We start from the raw sequence: 24,647 nt of genomic DNA on the forward strand, positions 1-24,647 counted from the left end.
AGGTACTTTGCACCCAGCCTTAAGGGTTGGAAGGCATGGTATATGGGTGACTTATAAGTGATATAGTGCAGTGAAAATGGCAGTGAAAGAGTGCTTGCACCTTTTCATGCAGGCTGCAATGGCAGTCCTGCAGAAGCCTTTGCATGGGCTCCCTATTGTTGCCAAAATATATGCTGCAGCCCATAGAAATCCCCTGGAACCCCAATGCCCTGGGTACCTAGATACCATATACTAGGGACTTATAAGGGGGCACTACTATGCCCATTATGGGTCAAATACAGAGTTTTGGGAGACAGAACATAATCACTGGGGTCCTGGTTAGCAGGATCCCACTGAACACAGTCAAGCACAGTGACATAAGGCAAAAAAAAGGGGTAACCATGCCAAGAAAGAGGGTACTTTCCTACAACTAGCCCTTTGAAGCTCACCGCCAGGATGTTGCACATTCCTGAGGGAGGGGGTGTTAGCTCCTCCACCCAGGAAGGGCATTGTCTTACAAACCAGAGAGCCATGGCTGTCCCTCAGCTTTGAATATTAGCTGTCTGGAGTGGCAGGCTGGATGGAGCCAGTCAGCAACTATGTCAGTTAGGTTAGGTTTTGTTGGGGGCACCTCTAAGTTGACCTTTGGTTACAGTTAGGGCTAAATCCAACACTGGGACCAGCTTGGATTTAATATTCTGAGTAGTTTGATAACAAACAACCCAGGGTACAGAGTGGCCATCATGTAGCCCGGGAACCCGTGTTTGACCAGTGTCCAGTAAATGTACTTAAAATGCCTACTCTGTTCACTCACTATGTCCCAGGTTTGGCAAGGACACAGTGGGGGCATATTGATTATGCAATTATGCCCTCGCATATAGGATGGTGCACCCAGCCTTAGGGATGTAAGGCCTACTAGAGGGGTGATTTACCCGTATCATATGCACTGCAGGGTGTAGGAAAGTACCATCTTGCCTGGCATGTTACCCCCATTTTCACTTTATGTATGTATGTTTTAGCCCCTGTGTCACTGGGATCCTGCTAGGCAGGACCCCAGTGCTCATAGTATGTGCCATGTATGTGTTCTCTGTGTGGTCCTAACTGTATCACTGAGGCTCTGCTAACCAGAACCTCAGTGTTTATGCTCTCTCTGCTTTCTAAATTTGTCACTGCGGGCTAGTGACTAAATTTACCAATTCTCATTGGCACACTGGTACACCCATATAATTCCCTTGTATATGCTACTTAGGTACCCAGGGTATTGGGGTTCCAGGAGATCCCTATGGGCTGCAGCATTTCTTTTGCCACCCATAGGGAGCTCAGAAAATTCTTACACAGGCCTGCCACTGCAGCCTGACTGAAATAACGCCCGCGTTATTTCACAGCCATTTTTCACTGCACATAAGTAACTTATAAGTCACCTATATGTCTAACCTTCACCTGGTGAAGGTTGGGTGCAAAGTTACTTAATGTGTGGGCACCCTGGCACTAGCCAAGGTGCCCCCACATTGTTCAGGGCAAATTCCCCGGACTTTGTGAGTGCGGGGACACCATTACACACGTGCACTATACATAGGTCACTACCTATGTATAGCGTCACAATGGTAACTCCGAGCATGGCCATGTAACATGTCTAAGATCATGGAATTGTCACCCCAATACCATTCTGGTATTGGGGGGACAATTCCATGATCTTCCGGGTCTCTAGCACAGAACCCGGGTGCTGCCAAACTGCCTTTCCGGGGTTTCCACTGCAGCTGCTGCCAACCCCTCAGACAGGATTCTGCCCTCCTGGGGTCCAGGCAGCCCTGGCCCAGGAAGGCAGAACAAAGGATTTCCTCTGAGAGAGGGTGTAACACCCTCTCCCTTTGGAAATAGGTGTGAAGGGCTGGGGAGGAGTAGCCTCCCCCAGCCTCTGGAAATGCTTTGATGGGCACAGATGGTGCCCATCTCTGCATAAGCCAGTCTACAGCGGTTCAGGGATCCCCCAGCCCTGCTCTGGCACGAAACTGGACAAAGGAAAGGGAAGTGACCACTCCCCTGACCAGTACCTCCCAGGGGAGGTGCCCAGAGCTCCTCCAGTGTGTCCCAGACCTCTGCCATCTTGGAAACAGAGGTGTTGGGGGCACACTGGACTGCTCTGAGTGGCCAGTGCCAGCAGGTGATGTCAGAGACCCGCTCAGATAGGCTCTTACCTTTCTTGGTAGCCAATCCTCCTTTCTTGGTAGCCAAATCTCCTTTTCTGACAAGTTAGGGCTCTCTCCTCTGGGGAATTCTTCAGATAACGAATGCAAGAGCTCACCAGAGTTCCTCTGCATCTCCCTCTTCGACTTCTACCAAGGATTGACCGCTGACTGCTCCATGACGCCTGCAAAACTGCAACAAAGTAGCAAGACGACTACCAGCAACATTGTAGCGCCTCATCTTGCCGGCTTTCTCGACTGTTTCCTGGTGGTGCATGCTCTGGGGGTCACGTGCCTTCACCCTGCACTGGAAGCAAAGAAGAAATCTCCTGTGGGTCGACGAAATCTTCCCCTTGCTAACGCAGGCACCAAAAGACTGCATCACCGGTCCTCTGGGTCCCCTCTCATCCTGACAAGCGTGGTCCCTGGAACACAGGAACTCTATCCAAGTGACTCCCACAGTCCAGTGATCCTTCAGTCCAAGTTTAGTGGAGGTAAGTCCTTGCTTCTCCACGCTAGACTGCAAACCTGTGTACTAAGTCATTTGCAGCTGCTCCAGCTCCTGTGCACTCTTCCAGGATTTCCTTCGTGCACAGCCTAGCCTGGGTCCCCAGCACTCCATCCTGCAGTGCTCAACCCTCTGAGTTGGCCTCCGGCGTCGTGGGACCCTCCTTTGTGACTCTGAGCCAGCTCCAATTCACAACTCTTCCAAGTGCCTGTTCGGGTACTTTTGTGGGTGCTGCCTGCTTGTGTGGGGGCTCTCTGAGTTGCTGAGCACCCCCTCTGTCTCCTCCTCCAAGGGGCGACATCCTGGTCCTTCCTGGTCCCCAGCAGCACCCAAAAACCTCTACCGCAATCCTTGCAGCTAACAAGGCTTGTTTGCGGTATTTCTGCTTGGGAACACTTCTGCAATCTTCATCGCGACGTGCGACATCTTCCATCCAAAGGAGAAGTTCCTAGTCCTCTTTGTTATTGCCGAATTCCAAGCTTCTTCCATCCGGAAGCAGCTTCCTTGCACCTTAATCTGGGGTTTCCTGGGCTCCTGCCCCCCCTGGACACTATTGCGACTCTTGGACTTGGTCTCCTTGCCTTGCAGGTCCTCAGATCCAGGAATCCGTCTTCAGTGCTTTGCAGGTGTTTGTGGTTCTTGCAGAATCCCCCTATCACAACTATTGTGTTCTTTTGGGGTAGTAGGTGTACTTTACTCCTACTTTTCAGGGTCTTGGGGTGGGGTATCTTGGACACCCTGACTGGTTTCTTACAGTCCCAGCGACCCTCTACAAGCTCCCATAGGTCTGGGGTCCATTCGTGATTCGCATTCCACTTTTGGAGTATATGGTTTGTGTTGCCCCTAGACCTATGTTCACCTATTGCATCCTATTGTAATCCTACACTGTTTGCATTACTTTTCTGACTCTTACTTACCTGTTTTGGGTTTGTGTACATATAACTTGTGTACATTACTTACCTTCTTACTGAGGGTACTCACTGAGATACTTGTGGCATATTGTAATAAAAATAAAGCACCTTTATTTTTACTAACTCTGAGTATTGTGTTTTCTTATGATATTGTGCATATGATATAAGTGGTATAGTAGGAGCTTTGCATGTCTCCTAGTTCAGCCTAAGCTGCTTTGCCATAGCTACCTTCTATCAGCCTAAGCTGCTAGAAACACCTCTATTCTACTAATAAGGGATAACTGGACCTGGCACAGGGTGTAAGTACCACAGGGTACCCACTATAAGCAAGGCCGGCCTCCTACACAGGGTGGACAGGGCACACAGGGAGTGTGCCATGTCGAGTTTGCCTTTTTGGGTTTGCCCCAGTACACTCAGCCTGCACTGGCAGTGAAAGGGGTATCTGGATGCAGGGCCCTAGAAGGTGGCACAGTTAGTGCTGCTGCCCTCAGGGGCCTACTCCTACTATCCCATAGCCTGGGTACTGGGGTACCAATTTACTAGGGTCTTACAGGGATATGTAAGAGTGCATCCAATTGTGTCAAGCATCACAACAAATTTAGGGAAAGAGCTCTGGCCCAGGGAATCTGGTTAGCAGGGGCCCTGGGCAGTACCAACTTCTAGAACACATCAACATGAGGCAAAATGTGGGGGTTAACCGTGCAAAAAGAGGCCCCCTCTCACACTCTTACCTATCCTAATGATACTTAGTATGTCGATATTGGAAAAATGAAAGGCTGAACTGGCCTTACCAGAATTTCAGTTTGCAGCCTGCAGGTCAAACACAATGTTACAAGCAATCACTTATATCACTGAGCTCCTGTTAGATACACACTGCTGCAACAAGTTTTCCCTTTGCACAATACGCTGGCACAGAGATTAGGAATGTGGTACATTAACTTCCATAGAAAGAGGCCTCATAAATTATAAACAGCAATACCAAACAGGGCTGTCTTTCGTGTATCTGCCGCCAGAAGCAGCACAAATACACATGGACTATTTGGGCTGTGCCTCTGTAAAACGTACCTATTTTGATGCCTACAAGCAGCACTGCAAGCTTGGGGGATATAAGGTACTCTGTTTATATGCCAAGGGGACACAAAAGCCTGACTGATTTACTTTGCTTGTTGTCTTTCTCAGCAAGTGGTAATTGACCTCCATTCAACAAACCCATTCTTGGACGGCCTCAGTCGGATTTTGTTGCTCAAAACCAATTACCCGGGTAGAGGCAGATACCCAACAGTTTGTGGTAGAATCCTGACTCAGTACTGGGGCACTGTATCCTGTTCCACAACTCTACTCCAAAAAGCAGAGCACACCACGCACAATCTCCATTCTAGCCGCCTCACCTTCTCGGTCCACTCACAAACCATCTCCTCTGTGAAAGGTTCCTCAAAGAGACCGCTGAGTGTGTCCTTCATGAGGGATGTGGTGATTTCGGTGGCCTTCAGGTTGGCCAATCGCGCAATGGCATCCGCAACCCGCCCGGAACCCTCCACCACCACGCAGGGGGTGTCATGGGTCATGGACTGATGAATTGTCTGAAACGAGGAGGAAATGCAATTATTGGCATGTGATAATCCTACTCCAGTGCAATAATCGTGATTGAGAACAGAAATAACTGGTGACTTCCTAACATAAAGGTATTCTTTTCCCCACAATTGTCCTATTTTACCCACAACCACAAGATCCTCAATATTTCTGCATTCAGATTTATGATGAAACTAGAAAAGTGTGGCAAAGAATGCCTGAGGAGGATTGTGGTGCAGCAATTTTAATGAAAAAGCACAATTGTATTACCATGATGTGATTAAAACATAAAGAATGAAATTCCACCGACAAGCTGCAGCTATTTTAGTGTTGAAAACATAGGCTTCGATCTTAAAATAGTTGCTGCTGCCTGCAGCCATCTTTCCCTGCACAGTCACCTCTCTGTCCTTTCCCCACCGTGCACAATAGTTATGTTGTATGGAAACAAAGTTTAGAAACACATCATTCTCTCATGTAAAAACATGATTCTTCGTTCTCAAGCTTCGTTTCCATGCTGAGTTTTCAGCCAAGCCCAAAGTCTGACCTATTGGGACCACGATGCGATTCTCATGACACCTTAACCTTGATTTTGTAACATTTTGTGTACTAACTATTTAGATGTCTCAAGATCACCAGGGATAGGAACCGTATTATATGAATCTGTGGGATAGTGATTTTAAACTGGGTTGTTCTTTAATATGATTGGATGGGAGTTCAAGACATTTGCACATTCACATCACATGTATGAATCTTACTGTATTTCACCCGAAAAAATGAGCCCTACCCAGGTGGATCTGGCCCACCTCTCCCCTGATCTCTCGAAGGGACACACTGTCGGGTCTGACCTCTGACTTATATATGATTATTTTCCTTAGAACTGAACTATGATGGGTTATGTTGATTTATTTTCTGCATTTAATTTGAGCTTCATTCAATTTTATCGACTTAAGATTCTAACTGATTGATTCTAACAGTTGGCTTTTGCCTTCTGTGATGAATGATTTAAGCCTATAATAAACCTTCATGGTTTTGACTTTAAAACTTGCCTGTTTTTATTGTGAAGGGCAGTGTGCTTCACATTTAAATTCTGAAGGAACTTGAATATTGAAGTGGCATGATTGACAAATCTAGCGAGAAGCGACTCATAAGGGTATTAAATATCTCTCCCGGTTCATTACTAGTGCTCCAGTTAGAGAAAATGGAAAAATACTACCTCCAGTGTGTAAAATCATAAAAATGTACTGGCAACGTTTAGACTTAGGGGGTCATTCCGACCCTGGCGGTCATAGACCGCCAGGGCCGGGGACCGCGAATGCACCGCCAACAGGCTGGCGGTGCATCCAGGCCAATTCTGACCGTGGCGGTAAAGCCGCGGTCAGAAAGGGAAACCGGCGGTTTCCCGCCGGTTTTCCCCTGGCCTGAGGAATCCTCCATGGCGGCGCTGCAGGCAGCGCCGCCATAGGGATTCCGAACCTCCCGCCAGCCTGGTTCTGGTGGTTTTGACCGCCAGAACCTTGCTGGCGGGAACGGGTGTCGTGGGGCCCATGGGGGCCCCTGCAGTGCCCATGCCAGTGGCATGGGCACTGCAGAGGCCCCCTAACAGGGCCCCACAAAGATTTTCAGTGTCTGCATAGCAGACACTGAAAATCGCGACGGGTGCAACTGCACCCGTCACACCCTTTCCACTCCGCCGGCTCCATTCGGAGCCGGCATCCTCGTGGAAGGGGGTTTCCCGCTGGGCGGGCGGGCGGCCTTCTAGCGGTCGCCCGCCAGCCCAGCGCGAAACTCAGAATGACCGCTGCGGTCATTTGACCGCGGTGCGGTCATTCGCCGGCTCCCGCCAGGCGTGCGGTTACCGCCGCCGGCGGGAGTCAGAATGACCCCCTTAGTGTCAGACTTTGCAGTTTCACAAAGTTACAAAGTGTGCCACCTTTACAAAATATCAGCAACTGAAAGGTGTTCTTGCAGTGCATCATTTGCCCAAAATCTATGGTTGCAGAACTTTTTCACACATTTTTATGTGCTGAAAATGTTTGCAAACCTCAGCGAAATTCAAAAAGCCTGCACAGTTCTGAAAAATTATCATGACTATTAGGGAGGCACAGCCTCTCTGACCTTTGAACCTGCTCTGAGGCCCGGCCCCTCGGTCTCAGGCGTACCCGGTACCCTTGTTAGTTGTGCTGCCCCTCCCTCCCACACTGGGTACCACTGGGGGGCCAAGCAATGGCTGCGCAAATCCTTTTCTGTCAGATACTTTCCGACAACACCCCACCAAAAGGCAACTACACCTTATCGGTGTAAACAGATAAATCACTGATAAACACAGATTTTCTGCAGTTTCACCAAAATGGTGTTAAAAGAAAATGAAATGAGAGTTAATTATTCTGGTTTCTTACTAGGGGGTTCCACACGATGGTTTTGTGATTGAAGGCAGCAGCTAGAGCTTTCAATACACTCATTAAAAATTGTGGTAAATGATTTCATGAATTTTGACTCAGTGTTATGTGTTATGTCATGACAAGCTCAAAAGCCATGAGATGAACACACTAGTAAAAGTGTTCAACTAAGACCCATCGTCAGGGAAATGGCTAACATCCCACCAACGGTGTGCACTACAGTCTATGACGAAGGGGTTCATAGACTATGGATCCCACATACCCCACCGAAGCCATCCAGATGCGTCCATGAGCGATATGAATGACGATAAAGGATAAAACTCAATACACAGTTACTTTATCTGTTCCTTTTGTTCTGCATTGCCAGGAGTCCCTCCACTCTTACACTCATTTTTATTGCATAGATTGTATATTTAAACTTTAATCAAATGAAAAAGCGCCTGTTCACTCTCTCAAGCTCAACGCCTGTAAAACTGAGACTATCCTATGCGGCGCATCTTCTTCTGCTACAAGTGTTCAAGCCAATCATCTTTCCCTTCCCTCACATGTGGACGCTCCAACCACCAGCGATCCTGCAAGTCATCTGAGCATTCACAGACAACCTTGCATGAGCAATATCACCCTCTGTTCTACTTCCTAGCTTCAACCATCTGCCTCGTGCCACCTACACAATCGTTCTACCCAATTTCATACTGATATAGGAAGGCTTGCACAGTGTATTCACTCCTCCTTGTCCCCTTACGTGATATGATCCTAATTGGTCTGTGGTGTATTCTTCTGTGCAATGGTCTCTTTGTTTTCACGTCAAAGCCTGCAGCCCCAGCCCAGATGTCTGGCTGCAAAACACTTACTTGGGTCATATGGGACGCTCACCCGCATATCAGCCCCGCCCATTTCTTATCATTGGCTATTTCTTTGTTACTCAATTGTGCCTGCTATTGATTGGATAGCTTTTTGTTTTATTGCTATCCATCTTGTTTTTTGTCCTTGCTGTGGAGCATAGCCTGTTCACCATGTCTCAGACTAGGTCCTTCAATGTTTCCACCAGTGTTTGCTTTTAGAGAACTATTTTTTTCTTTTTCATCAAGCACTCCATGAATAAAGCAAGTTTTCAATCTTTCTCTCAACTGTGCTATCCTGCCCCCTTCGGTCGCACTATACTTTACATTTCTCGACCCATCTGTTGCTTTCTCTAGCCTGTCTGCAATGTTATTTTCATCCGACAAGCTCCTTTGTGTTTTAATATTATTTGTAAACAATTGCCTTTTTCTATCTCCATTTTTACACTGCTGCACTACAAACCATGCACCACCATCACATGCTTTCTATATTGGCACATCTGATGCTAAATAAACTATATTTCACATTCTCTGTTAATGCTTTCAAATTTCATCTTATCACTATTTTCATCTCTTCATACACTAATTTTAAGTCGTGGAAGCTTAACTTCTTCTCCTGCTTGCTGCTGCCATAAGCTGTGTAGCCCCTTTCTCATGGTCACATTCATTTCACACACACACTAGCTATCCCTCAGGTTTTTACATATTACCTAAAAACCCCATCTCCAGACTATGTTCTGACACTGCAGCACTACAAGACATTCACCTCCATGTGAGCAGCAGTGTTCACTTCCAGAGTATCGTGGGCACGGATGTACGATGGAACAACGTATGCGTATATCACGCATGCCTTTACAACGCGGTCTCTACAACAACTGTGTCTTAACCATGCATGCCTTTATAATGAATTTTTTTGTAAAAGCATGTTTGGTGAAGGAACATGCGTGGTAAATTTTTCCCCGCTCTGCCCCCTACACCTGAATCTACCAGCCCAAGACCTTAAACTGCCCCTTCCACCCCCTGCCCTGAGCCCTAACCCTAACCCCTCAACTGTAGGAGGCTGTCCCTCTTTGTAGTGTGCAAAGCTAGGCACACTGTGCAGGGGGTCCAGGCTACCACACTTTAGTTTAAATGGGTAAAAACTAGATCACCTAATGCTCTATTTTTTAAGGTAGCTTGGTCAAGCAGTTAGGCCAATCTTGGAGAAGTGCAAAGCATTTGTTGTACTCCCAGCATCAATTTTGCAGCTCACACACTCAAAGGAATAACACAAGACCAATTTAAAAAACTACTTCAGATTTTTATGAAAGTTTTAAGATGGAGATTATCAAAATTGGTTAAGTACTTTTTGAGATATAAATTTTTTTCAAGTTTAATATAAATACTCTTTTTGTGCGTAATTATTCAACATAGGAATCAATGGGAGATCACCTATAAAAATACATATAAAATCGTAAGTTCTTCTTTTGCAAGTTGGTCGAGGTCATCAGTGGGCACACTGTGCCAGCTGGTGAAGTTCGGGCAGCTCCTGGTTCCGGCGGGAGCAGCGATGAAACGTCTCTTGAGCTGGTGCAGGGCCATTGCGGAGGACCACTTGGAAAAGCACTGCAAAGGTCAATTTAAAGATGGTTCTTGAAGGTACCTTTGGAGTGTCAAGGTCACAAGGGGTGGGGGACCATTAGGCCACAGCAGGTTCTTTGGTGTAGGGCACAGGGCGGCCGTGTGCAGAGCAAATCTGTGAGCCAGGAGCTGTGCGCATGGATGCCCTCGGAAGCAGGAGGTAAGTTGGTTTAAGGGTTGTTTGTAGGACAACAGATCATTCTGGCAGGAGGTCCACGGTGTTCCTGAAGACCCTCAACTGGGGCTTCCTCCTGGTCCTTTTTCAGCCCCAGGTGGGCTGGTTCTCTTGGTTTGTGACTTTAGCTGACCAGTACGAAGGGTAATGGCATGGTTTGACCACTGGAGGGTGCAGTGCCACCAAACTTGGCATACTAGCAGGGCTTCTCCTCGTGGTGGTTAGTGTGACATTTGGTCCAGCTGCAGCATTTGGTTCGGGAGTTAGCAGCTGGTCAGTGAAGTGACCCCCACTGGCTTTTTTGGTTTCTGGCTGTTGTAGAGTGGTACCGCCACTCTGGAGGGAGTTCTATGGTGATTCTCAAAGCCTGGAGGTCCTCTGGGATTCTTTAGAGTTTTTCCGGTTGCCCAGCAGCTCCTTAGAGGTGACTGTCGGGTCCTAAGTGAAGCAGGGAGAGGTTGGCACCTTTTCTTTGTTGCAGCAGGTCCACATTTCTTGTGCCTTTGATCTTCTAGGTGCTGGTCCTCCTGTTCTAGGGATGCTCACTAAATACAGTATTTAGTGGGCGTTTAAGGGGGAACCAGGTAGTGACCAATGGGTCACCTACCTTTGAGTAGCTACACCCACTAAAGTGACCACTTCCTGTGGGAAATGTCACTTCCCCATTCCTGACTGGCTATGTTCCTTCCAACCAAGATGGAGGAAAATGTAATGGAGTGCCCACCTCGCAGGCAATACCTTAGGGGTGGTGCATACCAGGCGAGGGAACTCCTCCTACTCTTTGAGTTTCCTGCAGTTACTCATGCCAAAAGTGGGAGTTTGCACGGGGATTATCATCTGATTCAAGCAGCAGGCCTCGGTTGAGTTTCAAAAGCGGTTAGCCCCTTGAAGCTCGCTCGCCTCCTGAGGGAGGGGGTGTTAGCACCTCTACCCAGAAATGGCTTTGTTCTACAAACCAGAGACAAATCTCTCCCCCCAGGATTGTAGATTGGGTTTCTGGAGGTGGCAGGTTGAATAGAACCAGTCATCATCCATGCCAGGGTAGTTAGCTTTTGCAGGGGGCACCTCTAAGGTGACCCCTGGGTACATTTATGGATAAATACAATACTGGTACTAGTTTGGATCCGTCATTCTGAGTTGTTTGATACCAAATAACCCAGTGTTCATAGTGGCCATCATGTAGCTGGGAAACTTGTATTGACCAGTGTCTAGCACACATATTAAAATGGCTGCTCTGTTCACTCACTAAGTCCCACATTTGCCAAGGACACAGTGGGGGCATATTGCTCATGCAGCAATGCTCTCACATATATTATGGTGCACCCTGCCTTGGGGCTGGAAGGCCTGCCAGAGAAGTGTCTTATCCATAGTGTAGGCAGTGTATGGTGGACAGGGCACACAGCCAGTGTGCCATGTCGAGTTTGTGTTTTGGGTTTGCACCAGGACACCCAGGCTGCAATGGCAGTGCTGAGTGCAACTGGATGCATGGCCCTAGAGCGTGGAACAATCAGTGTTGCTTTCCGCAGGGGCCTACCCTTAGTACGCCATGCTTTGGGTACCTAAGTACTTGGGTTGGAAGGATGCCATTGCACTTCAGTCCAATTTGCATTCAGAAGCTGGGCAAAAAGCGTGGGGGGGTGGTACTGCAACAAAGTGCCAGTTTCCCACAGCTACCCTGCCCTGTCCAAAAAACTACTGCAACCCTGTCCTAAAAACTATCCCGACCCTCTGACCCTAACCCTAAAACCTACCCTGCCCTGTCCTATAAACTACTCTGACCCCCACCCCTACACTAAACCCACCCCACCCTGCCCTAAAACCTACTGGCCCTGTTATAAAAACTACCTAGACCCCCGCCCTAAACTGTGAAACCTACCTTGTCCTAAAAATGACCCCACCCTGTCCTGAAAACTACTCCAGTCCCCTTACCCCACTCTGAATCCTCAACCCTAAAACCTACCCCACCCTGTTCTGAAAACTACAATGACCCCCCCGCTTTCACCTTATACCCTAGAAGCTACCCTGCCCTGTCCTAAAACCTACCCCGTCCTGTCCTAAAAATTACCCCGACCTTTCGCCTGGCCCTAAACCCTAAAACCTACTCTGTCCTAAAACCTACCACGCTCTGTTCTGAAAACTACTCTGACCTCCTGCCCCTGCCTTAAACCCTAAAACCTACCCTGCCGGTCCTAAAAACTATCCTGACCCCTCCCCTAAAGTCTAAAAGCTACCCTGCCCTGCCCTAAACCCTACCCGCCCTGTCTTAAAAACTACTCCAACCCCACTCCCTGCCCTAAACCTACCCTGTCCTAAAAACTACCCCGACCCCCAACCTGAACCCTAAACTTTCACCACCAGGTCTTAAAAAGTACCGTAACCCACCGACCCTGTCCTTAAAACTACCCCAATCCTCTACCCTCAACCCAGCCCCACTTACCTTTCTCTGCTCTGGTTGCTGCCCCTTCCTGTTCTGCCTGGACTGCTCTCTCTTGCGTTATCACTGATGTGCGTGGTAGAGTCATGCGTGCTAAACGCATGCGTAGTAAACACATATGCGAGGTAATGGCAGCGTGGTCAACGCATAGCGTTGCATTGACCGCGTTGTTAGTGATGTTTCCCCATGGGCTGATTTAATTGGAAAACACGCGCCAGGTTCAGCGGGCTCCTCCAGTCTATGGGGCCCGGTGCAGTTACACTGCTTGAGCAATTTTCGGGGTCGGATTGGGGCAGAAAATAGGCCAAGGTCGCAAAAGTAAAACCGGCCTCAGCGAGTTAAACAGCTACAAAAAGAGGCCCCGGGCTGCCAACTGGGGCAGTTTTCAACTTGTAAAGACAGGCTGTATACGTGTTTTGTAAGTTATGGAAGATTGTATGGACTTGCTGCAGTTAATGCTTGTTTTAATATCAGGGAAATAAACTGTAAAAATGGGCTAATCAGACCATAAAACAGGTCCAGAAACAGCCACAAAATGAGCCCACAAACTGACCTCTCAGACCAGCCCATCGAGCACCGATTGTCTTATATGCCAACCTGACCCTGTCAATGATTCAATCACCCATTCTCTCAACCCATCACTATGATAACTACAATAAATCAGTTTTACACACTCAAACATTTAAAGACAGTAAGATAAAAGTCAAATAAATATGAGCACATTTCAGTGAGACCTATTGGCTTTGTCAGTGTTTATTTACAGTCTTCTTTCTCTGTTCCCCTCATATGCTCTCCACGTCCCCTCCACATTATACAGTACTTACATCCAGGGTGCCTTTCCCTCCTTCCAATGCCACACACACAACTGGAATCCTGATGTGGAAATCTAAAAAAAAAAGAGACACATAAAACCAGAGGCACAACCTTCAGCAAGTTGAAGAGGGGAATAAATGGAAGAAAGAGGCAATAATAGAAACATAAAGAATACAAGAGCATTAAAGAAAGGACACAAAATATAGGATTAAAACAGAGACGGCAGAGAAAGATAGCATACGTCAGGAAAATAGAAGTCCAGAGTCAGCCTTCCTTGCTGCACATTTCCAAACTTCTGATATATAATGCAAAGGATAAGCTTTATCTTTATATAGATATTTTCCATGTCAGATCTGTCAACCATATAACTTGCTCAGTACTTGCTTTACAGAGCTGCATCAACACCTAGCTGACACCAGGGAGCTTACAAAGGAGGTGGACCTCTGGGTCAGGATCAGAGTGTCCAAAAAGGCATCTGAGGGGGATTCTCAAAAGGGTAGTCAGGGTCTCCACCAGAAGAAGGAGAGGGGAGAGAAAATCCAAGAGTTCTCTCAAGGCCCCCAAAATAGTTCTGCAAGTATGGGTATGTGAAGGAGGATGCCACATGTTTCCAGGGGGCACTACCCTCCACTGTTAGGCAGGCCCAAGTGTTGGCTGGAGTAGCTTTTGGGGAGGAGATTGCTCCAGATAGTGTGGGGTCAGAGGTTACCCTAGTGTCCCTGTGCGACAAAGAGAAGGTGCCCCAAGTCCACACACCTTCCAATACTTCCAAGTACAGGCAGTAGGTCACCATCAATGGCTCTGAGGGACATAGGAAGCAGTATGACTACTGTAAGATGTCATCTGGTGTCCTCAGTGTAAGTAATTCCCAAAACATTTCCCCAGGTTGTAGAGGTAGGCAACTGGGAGGGTCACTAGTGAGTGGCTCTGGTGTCCTATGAGCATGTGGGGGGGGTCTTAGGTTCTGTAAATGTAGCTGTGAGCCCTGGCATGCCTGTAGATTGTCTGTTAGGAAATTATTTGGAGCACACTATCTGAAAAGAAAAGGAGCTTAGGTCACACCTGGAGAAGTTAGGGTTGCCTGAGTGGGTACCAGGCCATGGCAGTCCAAGAGCAGAGTCAGGAAGTCCGGAAGCCTTGTGTAGGAAAGTATCATCTTGCCTGGCATGTTACCCACATTTTTACTTGTGTGTCAGTTTCTTTTTGCCTGTGTCACTGGGATCCTGCTAGCCAGGACCCCAGTGCTCATAGTTTGTGGCTTGAATGTGTGTCCCTGTGTAGTGACTAACTGTGTCACTGAGACTCTGCTAATCAGAACCTCAGTGCTTATGCTCCCTCTGCCTTTAAAATTGTCACTATAGGCTAGTGACCATTTTCACCAATTCTGATTAGCACACTGGAACACCCTTATAATTCCCTATTATATGGTACCTAGGTACCCAGGGTATTGGGGTTCCAGGAGATCCCTATCGGCTGCAGCATTTCTTTTGCCACCCATAGGGAGCTCAGACAATTCTTACACAGGACTGCCACTGCAGCCTGAGTGAAATCACGTCCATGTTATTTCACAGCCATTGTACACTGCACTTAAGTAACTTTTAAGTCACCTGTATGCCTAACCCTCACTTAGTGAATGTTAGGTGCAAAGTTACTTAGTGTGAGGGCATCCTGCCACTAGCCAAGGTGCCCCCACATAGTTCAGGGCAATTTCCCCGGACTTTGTGAGTGCGGGGACACCATTACACGTGTGCACTACATATAGGTCAATACCTATATGTAGCTTCACAAAGGTAACTCCGAATATGGCCATGTAACATGTCTAAGATCATGGAATTGTCCCCCCCCTGCCAAATCTGGTATTGGGGGGACAATCCCATGCATCTCTGGGGCTCCAGCATGGACCCCGGGTACTGCCAAACCAGCTCTCTGGGGTTTTCTCTGCAGCTACCGCTGCTGCCAAATCCACGGACAGGTTTCTGCCCTCCTTGGTCTGGGCAGCCCAGTCCCAGGAAGGTAGAACAAAGGATTTCCTCTGGGAGAGAGTGTTACACCCTCTCCCTTTGGAGATGCTTTGAAGGGCACAGATGGTGCCCTCCTTGCATAAGCCAGTCTACACCGGTTCCGGGATCACCCAGCCCCTGCTCTGGCACGAAACTGGACAAATGAAAGGGGAGTGACGACTCCCCTGTCCATCACCACCCCAGGGGCGGTGCCCCGAGCTCCTCCAGTGTGTCTCAGACCAATGCCATCTTGAATGCAGAGGTGTGAGGGCACAGTGGAGGCCTCTGAGTGGCCAGTGCCAGCAGGTGAAGTCAGAGACTCCTCCTGATAGGTGCTTACCTGGTTAGGTGGCCAATCCTCCTCTGAGAGCTATTTAGGGTCTCTCCTGTGGGTTTCTCTTCAGATAACGAATGCAAGATGTGAGAAGGTAGCCTCTTTCTAGCCTTGTTACCCCAACTTTTGGCCTGTTTGTGAGTGTATGTCAGGGTGTTTGTCACTGTTTTCACTGTCTCACTGGGATCCTGATAGCCAGGCCTCAGTGCTCATAGTGAAAACACTATGTTTTCAGTATGTTTGTTATGTGTCACTGGGATACTGCTGGTCAGGACCCCAGTGCTCATAGGTTTGTGGCCTATATGTATGTGTCACTGGGACCCTGTCACACAGGGCCCCAGTGCTCATAGGTGTGCATGTATATGTTCCCTGTGTGGTGCCTAACTGTCTCACTGAGGATCTGCTAACCAGAACCTCAGTGGTTATGCTCTCTCATTTCTTTCCAAATTGTCACTAACAGGCTAGTGACCATTTTTACCAATTCACATTGGCTTACTGGAACACCCTTATAATTCCCTAGTATATGGTACTGAGGTACCCAGGGTATTGGGGTTCCAGGAGATCCCTATGGGCTGCAGCATTTCTTTTGCCACCCATAGGGAGCTCTGACAATTCTTACACAGGCCTGCCACTGCAGCCTGAGTGAAATAACGTCCACGTTATTTCACAGCCATTTTACACTGCACTTAAGTAACTTATAAGTCACCTATATGTCTAACCTTTACCTGGTAAAGGTTAGGTGCAAAGTTACTTAGTGTGAGGGCACCCTGGCACTAGCCAAGGTGCCCCCACATTGTTCAGAGCCAATTCCCTGAACTTTGTGAGTGCGGGGACACCATTACACGCGTGCACTACATATAGGTCACTACCTATATGTAGCTTCACCATGGTAACTCCGAATCTGGCCATGTAACATGTCTATGATCATGGAACTGCCCCCTCTATACCATCCTGGCATAGTTGGCACAATCCCATGATCCCAGTGGTCTGTAGCACAGACCCTGGTACTGCCAAACTGCCCTTCCTGGGGTTTCACTGCAGCTGCTGCTGCTGCCAACCCCTCAGACAGGCAGCTGCCCTCCTGGGGTCCAGCCAGGCCTGGCCCAGGATGGCAGAACAAAGAACTTCCTCTGAGAGAGGGTGTGACACCCTCTCCCTTTGGAAAATGGTGTGAAGGCAGGGGAGGAGTAGCCTCCCCCAGCCTCTGGAAATGCTTTCTTGGGCACAGATGTGCCCAATTCTGCATAAGCCAGTCTACACCGGTTCAGGGACCCCTTAGCCCCTGCTCTGGCGCGAAACTGGACAAAGGAAAGGGGAGTGACCACTCCCCTGACCTGCACCTCCCCTGGGAGGTGTCCAGAGCTCCTCCAGTGTGCTCCAGACCTCTGCCATCTTGGAAACAGAGGTGCTGCTGGCACACTGAACTGCTCTGAGTGGCCAGTGCCACCAGGTGACGTCAGAGACTCCTTGTGATAGGCTCCTTCAGGTGTTGCTAGCCTGTCCTCTCTCCTAGGTAGCCAAACCCTCTTTTCTGGCTATTTAGGGTCTCTGTCTCTGGGGAAACTTTAGATAACGAATGCAAGAGCTCATCCGAGTTCCTCTGCATCTCTCTCTTCACCTTCTGATAAGGAAACGACCGCTGACCGCGCTGGAAGCCTGCAAGCCTGCAACATAGTAGCAAAGACGACTACTGCAACTCTGTAACGCTGATCCTGCCGCCTTCTCGACTGTTTTCCTGCTTGTGCATGCTGTGGGGGTAGCCTGCCTCCTCTCTGCACCAGAAGCTCCGAAGAAATCTCCCGTGGGTCGACGGAATCTTCCCCCTGCAACCGCAGGCACCAAAAAGCTGCATTACCGGTCCCTTGGGTCTCCTCTCAGCACGACGAGCGAGGTCCCTCGAATCCAGCGACTCTGTCCAAGTGACCCCCACAGTCCAGTGACTCTTCAGTCCAAGTTTGGTGGAGGTAAGTCCTTGCCTCACCTCGCTGGGCTGCATTGCTGGGAACCGCGACTTTGCAAGCTACTCCGGCCCCTGTGCACTTCCGGCAGAAATCCTTTGTGCACAGCCAAGCCTGGGTCCACGGCACTCTAACCTGCATTGCACGACTTTCTAAGTTGGTCTCCGGCGACGTGGGACTCCTTTGTGCAACTTCGGCGAGCACCGTTTCACGCATCATTGTAGTGCCTGTTTCTGGCACTTCTCCGGGTGCTACCTGCTTCAGTGAGGGCTCTTTGTCTTGCTCGACGTTCCCTCTCTCTTCAGGTCCAATTTGCGACCTCCTGGTCCCTCCTGGGCCCCAGCAGCGTCCAAAAACGCCAAACGCACGATTTGCGTGTAGCAAGGCTTGTTGGCGTCCTTCCGGCAGGAAAACACTTCTGCACGACTCTCCAAGGCAAGAGGGATCCGTCCACCAAAGGGGAAGTCTCTAGCCCTTTTCGTTCCTGCAGAAACCTCAGCTTCTTCTGTCCAGTCGAAGCTTCTTTGCACCCGCAGCTGGCATTTCCTGGGCATCTGCCCATCTCCGACTTGCTTGTGACTTTTGGACTTGGTCCCCTTGTTCCACAGGTACCCTAGATTGGAAATCCACAGTTGTTGCATTGCTGGTTTGTGTCTTTCCTGCATTATTCCTCTAACACGACTACTTTGTCCTTAGGGGAACTTTAGTGCACTTTGCACTCACTTTTCAGGGTCTTGGGGAGGGTTATTTTTCTAACTCTCACTATTTTCTAATAGTCCCAGCGACCCTCTACAAGGTCACATAGGTTTGGGGTCCATTCGTGGTTCGCATTCCACTTTTGGAGTATATGGTTTGTGTTGCCCCTATCCCTATGTTTCCCCATTGCATCCTATTGTAACTATACATTGTTTGCACTGTTTTCTAAGACTATACTGCATATTTTTGCTATTGTGTATATATATCTTGTGTATATTTCCTATCCTCTCACTGAGGGTACACTCTAAGATACTTTGGCATATTGTCATAAAAATAAAGTACCTTTATTTTTAGTATAACTGTGTATTGTGTTTTCTTATGATATTGTGCATATGACACTAGGTGGTACTGTAGTAGCTTCACACGTCTCCTAGTTCAGCCTAAGCTGCTCTGCTAAGCTACCATTATCTATCAGCCTAAGCTGCTAGACACCCTATACACTAATAAGGGATAACTGGGCCTGGTGCAAGGTGCAAGTACCCCTTGGTACTCACTACAAGCCAGTCCAGCCTCCTACACAAGAGCTCACCAGAGTTCCTCTGCATCTCTCTCTTCAACTTCTGCCAAGGATCGACCGCTGACTGCTCCAGGACGCCTGCCAAACCGCAACAAAGTAGCAAAACGACTACCAGCAACATTGTAGCGCCTAATCCTGCCGGCTTTCTCGACTATTTCATGGTGGTGCATGCTCTAAGGGCTGTCTGCCTTCACCCTGCACTGGAAGCCAAGAAGAAATATCCCGGGGGTCGATGGAATCTTCCCCCTGCTAACGCGGGCACCAAACTTCTGCATCACCGGTCCTCTGGGTCCCCTCTCATCTTGACGAGCATGGTCCCTGGAACCCAGGAGCTGGATCTAAATGACCCCAACAGTCCAGTGGTCCTTCTGTCCAAATTTGGTGGAGGTAAGTCCTTGCCTCCCCTGCCGGACAGTAATCCTGTGTACTGCATCATCTGCAGCTTCTAGGGCTTCTGTGCACTTTTGCAAGGATTCCGGTGTGCACGGCACAGCCCAGGTCCCCAGCACTCCATCCTGCATTGCTCAACTCACTGAGTTGACCACCGGCTTCGTGAAACCCTCTTTTGAGATGACCGCTGTGCTCAGATTTCTTGAACGCCTGTTCAAGTGCTTCTGCGGGTGCTGCCTGTTGTGCGTGGGCTCTCTCTGTTGCTGAGTGCCCCCTCTGTCTCCTCCTCCAAGGGGCGACCTCCTGGTCCTTCCTGGGTCCGGGCAGCAGCCATTATCTTCAATTGCGACTCTTGCAACTAGCAAGGCTTGCTTGCGGTCTTTCTGCGTAGAAATAACTCTGCATCCTCCAGCACGCCGTGGGACCTCTTCTGACCAAAGGGGAAGTTCCTGGCACCTTCCGTTGTTGCGGGATCTTCGACTTCTTCCACCCGGAGGCAGCCCTTTTGCACCTTCATCAGGGGTTTAGTGGGCTCCTGCCCCCCCTGGACACTTGCGTGACTCTTGGACTTGGTCCCCTTCCTTTGCAGGTCCTCAGGTCCAGGAATCCATCTTCAGTGCTTTTCAGTCAGTTGTTGCCTTTGCAGAATCCCCTATCTCGACTTTACTGTCTTTCTGAGGTAGTAGGGTAACTTTACTCCTACTTTTCAGGGTCTTGGCGTGGGGTATCTTGGACACCCTTACTGTTTTCTTACACTCCCAGTGACCCTCTACACACTACACTAGGCCTGGGGTCCATTTGTGGATTGCATTCCACTTTTGGAGTATATGGTTTGTGTTGCCCCTAGGTCTATTGTGTCCTATTGCATCCTATTGTAATCTACAGTGTTTGCACTACTTTTCTAACTGTTTACTTACCTGATTTTGGTTTGTGTGTATATTTTGTGTATTTTACTTACCTCCTAAGGGAGTATATCCTCTGAGATACTTTTGGCATATTGTCACTAAAATAAAGTACCTTTATTTTTAGTAACTCTGAGTATTGTGTTTCTTATGATATAGTGCTAAGTGATATAAGGGGTATAGTAGGAGCTTTGCATATCTCCTAGTTCAGCCTAAGCTGCCCTGCTATAGCTACCTCTATCAGCCTAAGCTGCTAGAACACTACTAATCTACTAATAAGGGATAACTGGACCTGGCACAAGGTGTAAGTACCACAGGGTACCTACTATAAGCCAGGCCAGCCTCCTACACCTTGGAAATGGACCAGATAGCTGCCAAGAAAGGGAAGGCAAGGGGTATGGGAAACCAGCCTCTGAAAATCCTGTGGTTCAGGAGGAAGGGGTGCCACAGGAAGGTACCATGAACCAAACCAGGGAAGATATTGTCACCCTGTGAGACCTACCTGAGCTTGCTGGTTGGCAAGTAGAGGGTAGGCAGATTAGGGAGGAGGTCTGTAGAGCACAGAAGAAGTGCCCAACTCTAGAGGGCTTTAGCAGCAAGCTGAGTCCCAGGCAGCCGGCCCACCTCTGTAGAGCACCTGATTTATTGGGGGAATTACCTCCTATATAGTGAGTCTAAGGCTCCTTAGACTATGGCAACTACTTTATTGGTGGTCCTCCAGTGCTACAGAGCCTTCCTACTGGCACTGGCTCATGACATACCCCTGACAGGACATATGGGGAAGGGCAAGATATTTGCCAAACTTGCAACCTGCTTTTATTGGCCCTGGGCGAAGACAGCCTCAAATGCTTCTAGGGCATGTCTTAACTGCTAGGCCAGTGGGAAAACAGGGAAAAAGCTCAAGGCCGTTATCTATCATTGTTGGGCCCCTTGACCTCAAAACTATCTTAGGCAACAGGTTTATCCTGGCTTTGGTGGACGATGACACCAGAAAGCCAGAGGCCATACTGCCGAGATCTGTGACTGCGCCTGCAGTGGTTAGGGCCGGCCCTGATGGAGATTTTTACCTGAATGGCGTTCCCCAAGGAGATGGTGTCTGACAGGGGCACCAATTTCATGCCTGTGTTCATGAGGCTAACCTGGGATGAGTATGGGGTGACACTTAAGCTCTCCTGTAGGACGCAGGCCTGGTTTGTAGTGGGTACCACAGGTACTTACACCTTATACCAGGTCCAGTTATCCCTTATTAGTGAAATGTAGTCAGTGTCTAGAAGCCAAGCTGTCTAGGGGTAGCTGTAGATGAGCAGCCAAGGATTACCTAGGAGACATGCAAAGCTCATGCAGTACCACTGTAGTCACACAGTACTCACACACATGAAAGAAAATACTCAGTGTTACAAAAATAAAGGTACTTTATTTTGGTGACATAAATGCCAAAAAGACCTTAGAGACTATACTCCCATAGGATGTAAGTAATATACACAGCGTATACACTAGAATCCAAAAACAGGTAAGTAAACAGTTAGAAACCAGTGCAAATAGTGAAAATCACAATAGCTTGCAATGGACCTGGGGGGAACACAAACCATATACTGAAATAGTGGAATACGAAAGTCGGTTTCCCACATAGGCAAGTGTAGTGTGTAGAGGGGCACTGAGAGTGTAAGAAAACACCAAAGGTAAGTAACAGAACCCACCCCAGAGCCCAGGAAAACAGGCGTAAATCACAGTAAGTTTCCTGAAACACAAGAAGTCGTGATAGATTATGCAAGAACCAGAAGAGACTGCAAGACACCAATGATGGATTAGTGGACCTGAAGACCTGTGGAAGAAAGGGACCAAGTCCAAGAAGCACTGAAGAGTACAGGGAAAACAGGAGCCCCTGCCAACCTGTATCGTGCACCCTTGTAATGGTGTCCCCGCACTCACAAAGTCCGGGGAATTTGCCCTGAACGATGTGGGGGCACCTTGGCTAGTGCCAGGGTGCCCACACACTAAGTAACTTGGCACCCAACCTTCACCAGGTGAAGGTTAGACATATAGGTGACTTATAAGTTACTTAAGTGCAGTGGTAAATGGCTGTGAAATAACGTGGACGTTATTTCACTCAGGCTGCAGTGGCAGGCCTGTGTAAGAATTGTCAGCGCTCCCTATGGGTGGCAAAAGAAATGCTGCAGCCCATAGGGATCTCCAGGAACCCCAATACCCTGGGTACCTCAGTACCATATACTAGGGAATTATAAGGGTGTTCCAGTATGCCAATGTGAATTGGTAAATTTAGTCACTAGCCTGTTAGTGACAAATTTGGAAAGCAGAGAGAGCATAACCACTGAGGTTCTGGTTAGCAGAGCCTCAGTGAGACAGATAGGCATCACAAAGGGAACACATACAGGGCACATACTTATGAGCACTGGGTCCCTGCCTGGCACAAACAGGGTGGTACTCTGTACCCAAGCGAGACAAGTTAGGAAGTATTCCCAGGGAGCATCTCAGAGGGTCAGACACACTTCCCTGCCAGAGGAAGTGCGGTCTCCCTCACCGGCCTCCGCCCTTGCAGAGGATATGGCTGCTAGCACAAAGCATGTATTGCCCAGCTGAGGTAATTGTTCCAGAAAACATGGCACCATGCTCCGTACCCGCAACTGTGGAGGTGTTGTCACAGCCTGGCCCCTTTCGGGTCTCCGAGTGTTCCGGCCGAGCCACGGGGCGGGAAGTCAGGGCAGGTCTGACATGGCACTGTCGCTGCTTGGCTCCTTTTGTCCTGGGACAGCAGATCGCTTCACCTCTGTCCCCCACGGACCAGGTAGGTTTACATCAGGCCCCCTAAGGCAGTCACACTGGCAGTGGGGCCGCATTCGGAAGTCAGCAGGTGTCAGCCAAGGCCTCAGCAACCCCGGGTCCACAGTGCAGGAGCGCACTGGCTGATTCTTCAGTCCCCACAGGCAGGAGCAGCCCCCTGTGATCAGGGCACCCCTTTTCAGGTGGCAGCCCCCTCGGATGGTAGCAGGAGGAGGCCCATTTGCTGTGCACCAGCAGGAACTCTTCTAGTGGACCTCAATCTTGCCTGGGTGCTAAACTCCACCCCGTGTTTTATCTTTATTACTTTTGTGTATTATGTTTGTATGATGCATAAATATCTTATGCATTTCCTCTAAGTTAACCATGACTGCTTTTATGTCAGGCTACCGGAAGGTTAAGCGCAGGTTAATTTAGTGACTTTTGCGGTTCACCCTAACAAGGATTGCAGCTGCTGCTCACACCCCTCTTCTACTAACCCAATTTATCACTCCTCTGAAGGTCCTGTTTCAAAGTGGCTCTTCAATCTCATCTCTCAAACAAATAATAAAAGTGATGTTAATATGATGTTCCATAACATAGATATAGGTTCCAAGCCACGCTGGAGGTCAAATCGGTGTGACTGGTGACAGAGTAGGCTCGATATGGGCTTAACATAGTCTAGAACAAGGCCTGTTAACCACTTTTCTGAAGAGCATTAGTTATTGCTGTGAGTTTGTGAGGGTTGTGCCTGGCAATGTCCTTTTGACAAAGTAATTTTCTAAAAGTTGCAAGTTCCAGCACACACAAATTGTGATAAATGAAAATATTTAATGAGTTTCAAAGGTATGTTCTTAAGGGTTTTATGCACACGAGAGTACAAGACTAAACTTTTCCAACCCGTTTCACATGGGCAATACATCTGCTCAGTTGCTTTGGCAAGGTAATGGATGCATCACGTGGTGTTGAACCGGAATTATATGTATATTATTGTGGCAACAATCAAATGTGGTCTGGTACACAGAAGGTCAGAAGTCTGTGAATTCCTCCCATCCGTCGGTGTCCTGGGTCTGTGTGCCAATCTTGGTTCTAACATGAAACAGAAGCAAAGAGTCTGTATTAAGCTAAATCTTCACCATATGAGATCTTTGTGTCCAAGTGTCACTGCTCTTTCTGGAAATGGGTTAAAATATACCTTCTAATCCAGTTGTTGCCTAGCCTTTTTATCTAATTCTCCATTGTCTCTGAACATCACACAATTTTGCTGCTCCGAGGACACTGGTTGCACTGAGCACAAGAGGTGTGATTAAATGGAAATGAGGGAGATCAGATATCACTACTTCAGTATAGCATGGGAAAGTCAAATACTATTAAATACAAACAAGAAGAACGCCTTAGTACCAATATCTTATACGTAAATCATTATTGCAATAGAAGACAGGGTATCAACAATGAAACATCAAAACAGGCAACACAAAGAAGGTATTCGCAGTTGGACCAAAAGGCATTACGAAAAGAAACAGATCATGAGTGTTTTCATGTTGAACGTAATTTATGATATGGACAATTCCACATAACAAAAGTGGTC

At 48.3% G+C, this 24,647-nt stretch overlaps 1 protein-coding gene across 1 annotated transcript in view; it reads right to left on the reverse strand.

Annotated features, from left to right (window-relative positions):
• Positions 1-24,647, reverse strand: part of LOC138249318 (transient receptor potential cation channel subfamily M member 2-like) — a 369,646-nt gene that overhangs the window by 275,013 nt on the left and 69,986 nt on the right. Inside the window, exons 5-6 of the mRNA XM_069203277.1 lie at positions 13,439-13,500; positions 4,970-5,161 (exon numbers count right to left, since the gene is read on the reverse strand). Coding sequence (XP_069059378.1) covers positions 4,970-5,161; positions 13,439-13,500 — 254 coding nt within the window. The remainder of the gene's footprint in view (positions 1-4,969; positions 5,162-13,438; positions 13,501-24,647) is intronic.

Source organism: Pleurodeles waltl, chromosome 8, assembly GCF_031143425.1.
Source record: "Pleurodeles waltl isolate 20211129_DDA chromosome 8, aPleWal1.hap1.20221129, whole genome shotgun sequence".
NCBI classification, from domain to species: domain Eukaryota; kingdom Metazoa; phylum Chordata; class Amphibia; order Caudata; family Salamandridae; genus Pleurodeles; species Pleurodeles waltl.